The 14,268-nt window shown below is 42.6% G+C and overlaps 1 protein-coding gene across 2 annotated transcripts in view; it reads right to left on the reverse strand.

The window, feature by feature from the left end:
• Nucleotides 1-1,769: 1,769 nt before the first annotated feature.
• RCBTB1 (RCC1 and BTB domain containing protein 1) overlaps nt 1,770-14,268 on the reverse strand; it is a 56,519-nt gene continuing 44,020 nt past the window's right edge. For both annotated transcript variants that reach the window (XM_056133056.1, XM_056133057.1), the window contains 3 exons: nt 13,692-13,843; nt 12,230-12,360; nt 1,770-4,323 (listed from right to left, as the gene is read on the reverse strand). In XM_056133056.1, the coding sequence (XP_055989031.1) occupies nt 4,183-4,323; nt 12,230-12,360; nt 13,692-13,843 (424 nt within the window). In that variant the 3' untranslated portion in view covers nt 1,770-4,182. The remainder of the gene's footprint in view (nt 4,324-12,229; nt 12,361-13,691; nt 13,844-14,268) is intronic.

Raw genomic sequence — 14,268 nt, forward strand, 5'->3', positions numbered from 1 at the left:
TTCAACAGATACCATATGGGCATACATCATCTTCAGGAAAAATTTCAAACAAGACTCTGAATAAGGACATCGGGAGAAATGTGCAAGAACAGAATGTAACTGATACAATTTTTCTAAACAATATTCAATTTAGAGTTTTATGGCCAACAATATGAAAATCTCACATCATACTTCTAATATTTTACCATAGTCTCTGATTTGCCATCTTTCCAAATCCAAATTTAGGGTAGTTCCTAAATTTCAAATCAGCTGAGACACTTAAACACTGATAGATACCAAGAGTCCATTACAGACCTGCTGAGTAAGATTTCCCTGGTCTAGATGATTCCTTGAAATTCAACTTCCTCCTTTAGTAATATCTAATAGCAACGTTTTTCTGAATGATAGTACTGATATCAAGATCTTTATTTAGAAGAAACTTTAGTCCCACTTTATTTCACATCTTAATGTTGTGCACAGCTGGTAAACTGGCAGAAAGGAGGAATGTTACAAAAAATGTAAACATTGGGCAAAGAGACCTGACCTGCACTTCAGCTCTAGAACTGCTGAAAACTGTAATCAGAATATGGCATCTGAGCTTAATCCCCCTACCTATGGTACAAAATGAGCACTGGAAAACAAAATGCAAGGGAAATGTATTACCCAGTGTCCAGTGCTGTAGGAAATATTTTCAGACACAGATGTCTCCTCTCCCCTTTGCCAATGTTTCTTCCTAATGGACCCGACCCATCTTCCCCATTCTAACCAGACATGTCTGTGGTAGTTCTGAAGGCTCACTTGCCATCAGTCCTACACGTGGACTTCTGTCACTGTTATCTGGGGGAACAAAGCCAAATCAACATTTATGTTAATATTCTTTCTACTGTAGAAATAGCATCAGAACACCGTCTATAAACTATCAGCTTCGCATTACAAAAAGCTGTTTATAAATATTCCTGTTAATGCCTAAATCTGCTTCTCTTCTCTCCTAGAAATTGACATTTTTCTTGAGGATAAGAATGTCTTTCATGGTCATCTAGAAGTACCTTTAAAGAATCCGGATTTCTTTTTTTCAACTCTAACAATTCAACTATACTATCTTTTGGCAATAATAAAAATGAAAGGCTTTACAGTGTAAAACATTTGACATGCTCATGGTGGTTCCCAACACCTGCAGAGAAATTCTGATCCTGGTCTTTTTAGGTGTAACAATGTTAAGTCTTACCATGATAACCAAGATTAGACGAGTTTGTACAGTACAAGTAACCTCAAGTACATTCGACTGCCACCATCCGGCCACAGAACTCTTTAATCTTGAAAAACTAAACGCTATTATAAACATTAACCCTCCATTTCCTCCTGCTTGCCAGCTGCCAGCAACCCCCTTTTCATTTTGTCTTCTTGAATTTCCAGGTCAGAGTTTGTTAGTCTTCTGGACGTGGTCCCTTCATCCTCATTTTTCATCTTGGACTTCCACCACGTGTCTACCCCTCTGCCTCCACCACATGGCTTCCTAATCTTATGCTGTGGGTCCCCTTTAACGAAAGTTCTGCATCTGGCCAGTCCCACTGAGAACATCACGGGAATGAACACTCCTGTGGCACTGGCCGGGACAGGCTGCTCCAGGAGCTCACGGAAGTGGAACTGCCACCTGTCGTCCTTTTGCAATATCCATGAGCAGAATGTCTTTCTGTTCCTCCCAACGGCGCACGTCATAATTCCATTCTTTTAAAGGAGGCTGCATATTATTGATTTTTGAGGGGAGGAGGAAAAACAACTCTACACGCCAATTGTAATAGATTATTTTATTTATTAATATGCCTCTAAACATTACATAAATACAGCCTATATTCTACGGTATCAAACATTATTCCAGTAAGAAGTTCAAGAGTAAGGCCAGGGCTGCAGCTCAGTGGTCCAGTGCATGCTTTTGCATGTGAGACCCTGGGTTCAATCCCCAGTATCACAGAAAAGAAAAAGTTCAAGATAACATTGCGGGCTATTTCAAGAAATATTAATACTTTGGCTTTTAGACTAACACCAGGTGAAAAAAAAAAGCAATTCAAAGAATAATTTTCATCTCCTGCTATAATTAACAACAAAACCAAGTAGAAAAATAAGAGTATTTTTAAAAAAAAGATAAGTTATTTTGTGTAAGACTTACTCCTATTCTCTTTACTACATTCATACAAAGTACTCAGTCATCAACTATTTAACATGAGAAGTGGTTCTTCACCTACAGTAAGAACTCATTACATATTTGTTGAATGAATGAATGAGTGATCTATGAAAATGGATTTACTACTTTTATTTGTGCCTTGGGGAATATTTTTTTCAAGTAAGAGCAATAGTAAACATACTGAAGTTCTTGTCTGTAACAATGATATGCCTACAGTGATCGTTACAAATACTACCCCTCCTAGTTAATAATAAATTAATGTGCATTTATCAACCTAAGAAAAATCCTATCTTTCTGCAAAACTAATCCTGACGAATACCTTACTGAGCTTCAAACATTCGCAAGATGATCCAAAACAGGTGCCAGGCACGCAGCACCACAAAACTCCCCTCCCTGGGAGTCCTGCCTGGGGCCCTCCTTCTCTCTTTCCTCTCCCCGACTCGCCGCCTCCCTTCATACACTGGCAAACACCTGCCACTACAGTAGCCACCGCAGATCTTAGCCTTTTCGCCAATGATAGTGTTTTGCTCCTGCCTGGGAGAGAAGGGAGGCGGCAAGAGGTCCAGGCCCCGGCTGAGGGCAGAGCAGAGCCACGTTTCCCAGGGGGTTAGTGGGTCTGGGGCTCAGAACTCGGAGGCCAGTAAACGTCCTTGCTATCCAGGCACATAACCAGACCAAACGACAGAAAAAAAAAAGAAAGAAAAGAAACAAATAAAAACACCCCCAAACCAAGAAACCTCCAACAACAAAAAACAACCACAAAACTGAGCAAGATGATTTTACATAGGAAGTTCTCAGAAAACTATCATTTTGATCCTTTTTAAAAGTTAAACAGCACTGCCACAGAGGCAGATGGGGGGCCGGGCAGAGGTGGTGGGAGGGAAGCTGGGGACACTGGTGGTGGTAAACGTACACCGGTGAAGGGGTGGTGTTGGAACATTATATAACTGAAGCCCAATCGTTAACAACCTTATCACTGTGATTCAATGAAAAAAAAAAAATTAGATGGCACTAAATAGTATACCCTAAAACAAGAGAGAAAAATCAAAAGTCAAAGGTGGCTGTGTCTGAAATATGGAAACGTGGGGTGGAATCAGGCCTAGCTAAATTTCTTAAGTTCCCAAGGAAGCTGGTTTTAAAAACCACTTCTTTGAGTCATTTAGCAGATCTGAGGATGTCACAGCAATGGCTCAGAAAGCCAAGAGTGTACTGACGGTGTCATCATTTTCTTCTTAGGATTGAAAAAAAGGGGCAACTTCACATTTTAAATGAGTTCTCAAATTTTATCTTAATAAAATACCACTGGATAGTAATGGAGATTCTAATTTTATAAAACTTGTCCAAAGGAAGTTTATCAACTTCTCCCAGGCAGTCTAATTTACTACTCCTATGTGCTTAAGTCAATCTAGAAATTTATATCGTACATGATTATCATTTTGATAGGCTTAACTCATACTAAATTGGGTATTATTTTTGATATACATGAAGTTATAAAAATCCATTAACAGTACAAACACATAAACAAAAGCCTTCAAAAACCTAACTGTCCTTCACAGCCAGGCTGTCAGTGAATGACTAATGCAGCACTTCAATGAGCCCCAAGTTTCCGGGAAGCGGGGGCAGCTCCATCTATTGCACGATTCACTAACTACCCCAGCTCTTGGGGCCTGGAGAGGGGTGCGGCTGCATGGAGAGCGTGGCCACCAGCACCCCCTGTCTGAGTACAGGTGCTCCTCTCATCCAAATCAGCTACAGAAAACGGCCTGCTAAACCTTCACCCTCTGACAGTGGTCCAGCCCAGGGCAGGGCCTCATTGGCAAATCACACTGGAGACAGGGTCGTTTAGGGTGGGTGCGAGGAGAGCAGACAGCCTTCACAGAATCCTCCACAGCGACTGGGAGAGAACAGCCTGACGGGATTGTTACCTGCAGATCACAGCACCAGCAGAATCACAGCGGGGGGGTGAGTGACACACCATCACCCGCACCCCAGAGCACTCACACAAACCCCAGCAGCCTTGGGCGTCAGTTCTTAAAGGCTCCACATTTACTGGCTTTAGCAATGAATTCCTTTAGCAGAGGGCCATCCATTTGCCAAAATGCTGCAGTCTGTGTGACTTCTGTCAAATGATTGATGCAAAACTTAAAGCAGAATTCTTCTAAATCCTGGACACACACAACAAAAACAAAAAACAAAAACAAAAACAAAAACAAGAAAAGGCCTTTTTTTATTAACTTTGATTGGAATCACTTCTCTCCAGACCCCACCCCGCCCCCAGGGAAGATACTGGAGGCCAGAATCTCAGTCTATCAACAATCCTGGGTGAGAGAGACACACCACAATTCAGGGAAGACAATGACGGCCCTGCCCTATTCTGGCTCGGACACACACACACAATCCTCAGGAGCACCGCAGTCATCCTCAGAGCACTCAAAATGCTCAGGAGCAACCTGAGTCCAGTATCAATGTTTCTCCACACTTGGAAAAGTCAGAGACAGTAATTAAATGGGCTTATATTTAAGAGAAGAAAAGCACAAGAAACAGAAAAGGGATAGAGGTAAGATCAGTCAAGAGTGGCACACTGGGAACAGAAGCCCAAGGATCGTCCAGTTGGGAGAATTCACTCACCGTGACTGCCTAACTACAATGTCTTCGCTTCTGACACCACAAAGAATACTACTACGACTTCCACCACACTGACTTCTCAGAGTCAACTCAGAGAGGAATATTCATAGGAAACATTTTTTCTCAGTCAGACAAATGGAAATCACCAATTCCCAAGATTCAGAAGCGGTAAGCCGGAACAATGACAATCTCTCTGTCTATGCTCCTATGTCCTTTCATCCCCAGCAAAAAGCTAGTGTTCTGTTTCTTGTTTTAAATTGGAGTCACCGTGAATTACAAAGTTACTCATTTTCAGGCACAGGATGGTCTCAGACCAGTCCAGTTCCCTCCACCAGTATCCCCAGTTTCCCTCCCAGCCCTCTGCCTACTTCTGCAGCTGGCACTTTCCCCTGTGGTTATAGGACTGTTATGAAAGGTGCCGTGCATATCACTTCTGTGTCCCTTCCCTTTCCTATCCCCTCCTTCATGGCCCACACCCCACCCCAGTGGAAAGCTTCATACCAAAGACCAGTTCTCACGTGGTTTCTATTGCTTTTGGGAATTAGTTATGCCCCTTTTATGGTTCTTGGTATCTCACATATGAGACAGCTCATTCTATATCTGTCCCTCTCCCTCTGACTAATGTCACTCAATATGATACTCTCAGGATCCATCCTTGTAGCAGCAAATTGCCCGGCTTCATCTTTTTTAAAGCCAAAGTAGTATTTCATTGTACGTATGTACCAAAGTTTCTTTCAATTTGGAACATAAATGAATTAGATACCCGGTACATATACAAAGACTACTGAAAAGTAAATATGCTGAAGGCTCTCATCTCAAATACATTTTTTAAAAAAGAAATACTAGTCAACGCTTAAGAGTTCTATCAAACCAGAAGCTCAACAGCATTTCAATAATAGGAGAGTGGCTTCAGGTTTCCAGCCTCTACAGAATGAGAACTCTCGGTAACTTGGGAAAGGTCCCCACAAACACTATTCTCTCAATGCAGATCTCTACACAGAAACATTTCCTTATTCTAAAGGTACCTCTGTCCCCATCTGAAATATAGTGCCAGGTCAGTCTATGAAAATAACAAAAGATAAGTTGCATCTATAGCGTGACTGTCAGCTACAACCAGAGTCTTGTATTCAGGATCATCTAAACTGTGTTTAAAATGTCAGCACCATCTCTGGATTCATTTTTTTAAATAAGAAATTCTCAGTGGGATACACAAATACAGCTAAATGCTGTGTTTATGATAAAGTGTTAAACAATTCCTCTCACATCATTATCAAAGAAAAAGCATTACAACTCTGCGTACTATCACCTAATGGCAACCAAACAGCTCTAGGGAGGGAAGTTATATTTAAATGTATTTATAAAAAAAAACAGAAAACTGATCTATCTACACACAACTACATAGTAGGATGAAGTAGCAGACAGTCATAAGCACAAAGTTATTCAAGCCACGAAGCAAACAAGAGCTTTAAATAGTAAATAATTTTATAATTTCCAATTCAAGGAAAAGAAGACACTAAATTCTGGCATTGTGAAACCTCAACACTTCAAGAGACCACTTCACACATGAAAAAAGAGAGCTGTTCAGCTTGTTTCATCAATAAGAGTACAAACTACCTTGAGCAGAGCGTTAAGAACTCTTCTATCTAAAGTAAAGGTGTACTAAAGCGGTGTTTCTAACTACAAGTCAGTCTGAACAGTTACCAAACTGCCTTCCTCTCCTACTGGGAATGCCCAGATTTCTCAGTATTCAGCCAATCAGACGTTTCAAACATTGGAAGTCTAACTTGAGAACACTAGAAACAATCTAACTCTGTGGTGCTGAAAGAACTGAACCTGGGTTAAGGCAGGTATCTGGAAAAGGAAGCACTGACCACAGTTGGAGACAGTAAAACCTGCAGATTCATTCTACAGGTAGATTTACTCAGCAACCATGGCCTGGGCCAGTGTGCCTTGGATGCATGAATCAGAACAATGTCCTTCCGAAAATCCTGAGCTACTATAAGAATGTGCAGGATATTCCACCTCATTCCATCAGTGAGCAGATCTTCAATTACCTAGAAGAAGGTTATGTGACTCACACTCATCCGATAAGTCAGTGACAAGAGGATTTCTTGGACTTAAAACATTTCAAAGAAAGATGAGAAGGGAAACTTGACCAATAGGTGGAAAAACTTCAGAATGAGTTTCCTCAAGGTCTCCAGATGACAAAAATTCTCCAGATGAGAAGTGTAAAACCTCGAGGTGAACTACAGCATTTTTGGTATTTCAGAAAGCAAACTTCGTGTTTATGATATTAGGTAGTGAAATTGCTATAAAGTCCTGACAGAGACAACTCAAATAATCAGACTTGGTATAACCAGCAGAGAAGATCAAAATAAAAACTGCTATACTGAAATAATTCATAAATTTACTCTGAAGATTTAAATAAAAAATAAGTTTTTCCTTTTCCAGTTTTATTTTTAACTAAAACAGAAAACTGATGGTCTTTAACATCCACATTTTAAAAAAATTAATGCAGGGAGTTCATTCTTCAAGCTCATGTTCTCCCTTGAACATGTCTTTTATTTGCTCGTCTGTTTCTTTGTTTGCCTATTTCTACTCTGGAGAAGCCTTGGTTCTCTTTCGAACATGTACTTCTCCCTCTCTTTCCCCTCATATTTTTCTAAATAAATTTCATAAAAACTTTATTTCACCAAAATAAATTAATTTTTGTTAAATGCAGGACAGCAGGCAGGGTCCTTGTCTTGCATGCAGCCAGTGGGTTCAATCCCTGGCACCCCACAACGTTCCCTAAGCACCGGCAGGGGCAGGCCCTGAGCTAATCCCTGAACACCAATGGGTAATGCCCCCCAGCCAACCCTCCCCCAAAGTTGATGCTCCTTTCAAGGGAATTTTTTCCCCAGTCCTTAAGTGTCAGAGCTACAGGAGGTGCTGCCAAGATTCATTCAGATTCACAATCCAGGTGGCCAAAGATTGCCACACCTCTGCCTCAACCAGTTTGGTGACCACAAAAGAAACCTGGAAATCAGAAACCCAGAATTATTTTACAGTATCTCAAGCATAAACTAACTCCAGATCAACAAAACAATTTTAGGTTTTGTTTTTGTTATTTGGAACATGCTTAAATCTTGCCACATGGGACAAAACAAAGGCAGGACTTTCCTTCCCTTCACTGACACCCTCCAAACTCCACCTAATCCTCTGGAAATGATGGCTTACTGATCATGGAAAAATTTTCATTTGACTCTTTCAAAGAAAAAATATTTATATCACTCGGTTTTAGCACTGTTTTCCAATACTTTTCATCTCAAGTCAATTTTGGAATTAGATTCCTGTACATGAATTTATTGTTTCCCACAAAAGCTACAGTATAAGATCTAAGTTGCTCAGTAAATATAATTTGTTTGTTAATGATATATCTGGCAGTACTCAGAGCTTACTCCTGGCTCTGAGCTCAAGGATCACTCCTCATGGTACTTGGGAGACCATATGGGATGCCAGGGACTGACCCTGGGTTGGCCGCATGCAAGGCAAGTACCATATCCACTATCTCTCTGGCTCACAAACAGAATTTTCTAGAAAGTTTTGTACTCAAATAATACTTCCCCAGCTATTTCTTCTAATGTCCAAATATGAAAACAAAACTTCCCAGAAAAGAAAGTGTATAGAGCATTTAAGATTTTTATAATGTGATAAAGAACTGTCCTGAGACAATGTTTTATTTACATTCTCTCTGAATAATATTCATTTGCTAAAGAAGAATTTAAATGTTGCTCCAAGTCCTTTGCCTTTTATTCAAACTTGCAGGAAGTTTGACAATGCAGTCACAACGAAAAAAAAATCACAATAAGCAGCCTACTTTGAAATATCTAATTTGTTGACAACTAATTTACAATTAATATGTCAACACTTGTTTGTTGCTTTCATATGTATATATCTGTTCCAAAATTATCTTGCCAAAAGGAGGGATGGAGGAACCAAAATAATTTTCTTAGAAAAGATGGAACATGAGAAGCAGGTATTCTCTATCTTACTGCCATTTCAGCCCAGAAGGAAGGAAAAAATCATCCATTATCCCCAATTTGAACTCTGAAAATAATAGTTTTTATAGTTAATTTCCATCTGACTTAGTAAGAGCTTTGTGTCTACTGGTAAAGTGTGGCAAAAAACTCTATTAGGAAAAAAATATTTCACTTTATGTTCAATGTAGCACAATTCACAGTAGTAGCTAAAATCTGGAAACAACCTCGGTGCCCAAGAACAGATGAGTGGATGAAGCTATGGAACATCCACACAATGGAAAACTATGCAATTTTCTGCTGCATGGATGCATCTGAGGAGTACCACACGGAGTGAGGTGAAAGGGAGAGGGACAAAGAATGATCTCTCTCTAATATGTGGGATAGAAAGAAACACGGTCGGGTAATAACAAATGCCCAGAGGCAACAGAAAAAGGTCTTCACAGGAAGCTTACCACAAAGGAGGTATACAGAGCAGATGGGGGACAACGGTGGAGGGTGTGGTGCTGGAATGCTATATGCATGAACCCTACTGTCAACAGTAACGTAGACCATGTGCCCAGTAAAGCGTTTCTGCTGTGTTCTAGAAAGCATGAAAGAAATAAACTTCAGTAGTGTTGATGATCAGAGCAGGAATGCAGTATAGTTTAAGAAAATGGTTCTTTTTCTTGTGGGTTGCTATTTCTAATTTTTTCTACATGGAATATGTCATATTTGTGATCTAAATTTGGATTTCCTGTCTACTTTTCTGCATTTTATTCTCCTGAAAAAGCACACTTTCTGGAAAAAACCTGAGTGCCCGAGAACAGATGACTGGTTAAAGAAACTTTGGTATATCTACACAATGGAATACTATGCAGCAGTTAGAAAGGATGTAGTCATGAAATTTGCAAACAAGTGGTTCCACATGGAAAGTATCATGCTAAGTGAAATGAATCAGAAAGAGCGGAACAGACATAGAAAGTCTGCACTCATCTGGGGAATATAAAGTAACAGAATGGGAGACGAACACCCAAGAATAGTTGAGGTAAGTACCAGGAGGTCTGCTCCACGGCTTAGAAGCTGGCAGCACATGCTGGGGGAGGGGGGGGGGGACGCAGCTAGGATAGAGAAGGGAACACCAAGTAAAAGGTGTTTGGAGGATTTGCTCGGGATGTGAGATGCGTGCTGAAAGTAGACTATAGACCGAACATGATGGTCACTCAATACCTCTACTGCAAACCACAACGCTCTAAAGGAAAGAGAGAGCAAAAGGGAATGCCCTGCCATAGAGGTGGAGTGGGGTGGGAGGGCTACTGGGTTCATTGGTGGTGGAGAATGGGCACTGGTGGAGGGATGGGTACTTGATCATTGTATAACTGAAACCCAAACACAAAAATTTGTAAGTCTACAAAAAAAAAAAAAAAGAAAAGAAAAAGCAAAAGCACACTTTCAGAGTGGAGAGTTCCATGTGTTTCATTCATTTAACTCAACAAGTATTTTTCTGGGCCCACACTGGAAGGACTCTGTGAGTAGCATGTATTTGTGGTCTCAAGTATGGGGAAGCTTTATTTACCTTTCCTTTTTCTTTCCTTTTGGTTTTGGAGTCACACCAGGTGCTGCTCAGGGATAACTCTTGGTAGGATCAGTGGACCATCTGGGGGTAACCAAGAACTGAACCCAGGTCTGTCACATGCAAGGGAAGCACCCTACGTGCTATACTATCTTCCCAGGTTCCGGTAAGGGCAGATTTAATAACACTTAGTATAAGGGGGTGGAGCGATAGCACAGCGGTAGGGCGTTCGCCTTACAAGCGGCCAACATGGCCGACCCGAGTTCGATTCCTCCGCCCCTCTCGGAGAGCCCGGCAAGCTACTGAGAGTATTTGATATGCCAGACACAGTAACAACAAAGTCTCCAATGGAGACGTTACTGGGCCCGCTCCAGCAAATCGACGATCAACGGGAGGGCCTTTACCTTTACCTTTACCTTTATAAGGGGGAAAAAAAACTAATATGGGAAATGAACAGCTGGCACAGGAGAAGTAGAAGAAGATGTTTCTGGTAAACATCCTGGGGCAGACTTCAGCTGAAATTGAGGAAGAAATTTCCAGCAACGGGAGCGGAGATACTTGTCTTGGTCAAGGTGGTTCTGACGACCTTAGTCAGCAAGACACAGAGCTCAGAAATAAGCTTAAAGTGCAGGGGGCTCATTAGTAGTGAAGGGTGTGAATAGACACAGGGGACTCTCAAATCAGTTACCAAACCAAGAGGAAAGGCACAGACCAATTTAAAATGATACCAGGGGGTGGATAGAAAATCTAAGGAGATGACATTTCTAATTAAAAAAAAAATAATTCATGGTGTCAAAGGAAGGGCAGGGGCAAAACAACCATGCTAGTTCTGATTAGAAATGATTTACTTTGATCATCATTCCATTCTTTGAAAAAGCCACAGAGAAAGTGAGCTATATTTGACCTTATCAAAAATTTATAATCATGATATAATCTCAGGTAACAGCAGGATACATTTTGGGGGAAAAAAAAAGACAACACGATCTAAAATACAAGACACCCAGACACCTCCGTCGCCAAGGCAACAGCTGCATATCTCTGTAGGTATTGGGTTAAGTGCCTGACTGCAGGTACTCAGCCTCGTCAAAGGGTGACAAGACACCTGGAAGAACGAACTTCAGAAGTACAACGTAAGCACAAACAAGGCTGACTGTGCCGGCTGCCCTCGGCTAGACATCTTGAACTCCTTAGCTACTGACTGCCGCCTTTTCTTCTCCCTGAATTTCCAAGACTCACCCTCCCAGCCTTCAGCAAACATTCATGGCCCAGAGCTTACGCTTCCTAGGTACCACAGGGGCCGCAGATGCGCATGGTACATTTCTCAGACAGGAGGAACTTATGCAGGCTGGTTCTCAACTTCAGAAAGATACAAAATTTCAAACCCCAAACCCATTCGATCATAGACTCCCTTAAATATCTATGAATCCCAGAAAAGGATTCCGAGCCACTGAAAAAACAAACAAGGAGTCCAGAGCATGTTCTTCACACACAAGTAAATGGAAGTTACAATCAGACAGTGACAGAATTCCAGAGCACAAAATACACAGAAAAAAAGCAGATAGCAGAGCTGGGTTCTATATGTTAGCCTGGAGAAATACACCTGAAGCTAAAATGTCCTATTTGTAAGTCCAGTTAGGGACGGTACTTTTTCCACCCCCCAACTCACAAGCATCATTTTCTTATGTTAATGTAAAAATGAAAGCAGAGGCCAAAGAGCTTGAAAACTGAGCAGAGCATGAAGAAGCAAGACCAGGTTCCATGGTGGACGAATGTGCCAGCTCAGCCTGACGGGAAGTGAAGCGGCCTCAGGTGGGACTCGGGGAAGGGGCAGGCGCCCGGGGCACGGGGCAGGTCTGCGCTGATACTTTATGTTACCTCCGCATCGTATCTGACTGCAGCAGAGAACAGCGAAAAGGCATTCTCCACAGTGATGCCTCTCTTGATGATGTGCTGGCAGAGTCTCTTCAGTCTGTTTTCACAGTAAGACGTTGCCAAGTCCAGGAGACCTACAGGTGCAAAGAATGGAGGGTGAATGGAGCTCAAGGCGATCCCCCTCACCAAGAAACATACACATTCCGCTTTGCTGAACCAAGTTCTGTAGCTGAACCATTATCTCTGTGATGACACTCTGAATTTTACTAAGGAAATTAGCTTTTTTATGCCTTACCTCCCACCCCACCCCCCAACGTCCCACATTGTAACATGGCTTTTACATACTTCCTTTTAATATTAAGGGGGGAAAGGGAACTTCCCACCTCATGTTCTTTCTAAGTGGGATGCTAAGATCTGTTAGCAACTTTGACTTAAGTTCACAGTGGAGCTGCAGCCATACTACAGCAGGGAGAGGACTAGCCTTGCATGCGGCTGACCTGGGTTCAATTCTCTGCATCTCATATGGTACCCTGAGCCCCACCAGGAATAATTCCTGAGTGCAGAGACAGGAGTAACCCTGAGCATTGCCAGGTGTGACCCAAAAGCCAACCTCCGCCGCCGCCCTTCCCCCACTAAAAAAGAAAGTTCACAGTAAAAATCCATACTTAACCAAGATAATATTGCTTTTAATGGCAGGAATCAAACCTGGGACATCACACATGTGAGGCACTTGCTCCAGTCTTAAGTCATGCCCTAGACCCCTATAATACTTGTAGCACTATCCTCCCGTTGTTCATCGATTTGCTCGAGCAGGCACCAGTAACGTCTCTACTGTGAGATTTGTTGTTACTGCTTTTGGCATATCAAATACGTCATGGGGAACTTGCCAGGCTCTGCTGTGCGGGCAGGATACTCTCAGTAATTTGCTGGGCTCTCCAAGAGGAGTGGAGGAATTGAACCCGGGTTGGCCACGTGCAAGGCAAACCCCCTAACCACTGCGCTATCACTCCAGCCCCCCTATAATACTATGACATGAAAACTTTTTCAAACTCTGTTAGTTTGGTTTGGTTTGGGGGCCACACCCAGTGATGCTCAGGGCTCAAACCTGGGTCAGACACATGCAAAGCAAATGTCCTGCTTGCTGGACAATTTCTCTAGCCCTTAAAAAAAATTTGTTTTGAAATTTAACTTAATTAACTTGGTTTTTGGGTCACACTGGGTGATGTGCAGGCATTACTCCTGGCTCTGCAGTCAGGAATTACTCATGGCAGTGCTCAGGGGGCCGTATGTGATGCCGGGGCTAAAACCCAGATCAGCCACATGCAAGGCAAGTGCCCTACCCGCTGTATTATGACTCCAGCCCACGTTTTTTTTCCCCCTAAAGCCATGGTCAAGGTGCCAGGCCTGCAGAAGTAAACTTAACCCCTTGAGGGCGAGGAGGAATATTCTGAAGGGGCTGTAGTACCTATGGCATCCTCGGGCGGCAGGTCAACGGTATCCGTGTAGAGGTACTGCAGGAAGGCACGGTACACAGGGTAGGAAAATTGGTCTATTTCTATCACCTCCTTCATGTCCTCGTTCCAGTAAGACTGGAACATAGATCGAAAGTGCTCACACCTGCGACAGAAAAGCACAAGGGACTCATCCATCAGAAACCAGACAGAAACATTTCAGCTCCTGAGCACACCCTCCTCCCCTCGCAGCAGAGCCCTGGATCTCCAGCACGGCCCCCTCAAACAGTCTCTGAGCGGGGAACTTCTCCACACTCCCCTTCCGGCTCTGATGAGAGCTTCCTGTTTAAGTGCTAAGAATCTTAGCGGGTAGCCCTGGGCTGTGGCACATGTGGCAAGCCATGTGCCTTGTGTGTGTGAGGCCTGGAGTTCCAGCCCCAGCACTGCATGGACCCCATGCTCCCTGGACCTGGCCCTGAACAGCCAAGCCCCCAGTACAAAATCCGCACCCTGGGCAGAGCCCTCTGACGCCCCCACATCTGGGTGGAGTTCCTATTTTCTTTAAAGGAACTCCATGAAGAAGAGGCACCT

The sequence above is a fragment of the Sorex fumeus genome, unplaced genomic scaffold (genome assembly GCF_029834395.1).
Source record: "Sorex fumeus unplaced genomic scaffold, SorFum_2.1 ptg000095l, whole genome shotgun sequence".
Classification (NCBI taxonomy): Eukaryota; Metazoa; Chordata; class Mammalia; order Eulipotyphla; family Soricidae; genus Sorex; species Sorex fumeus.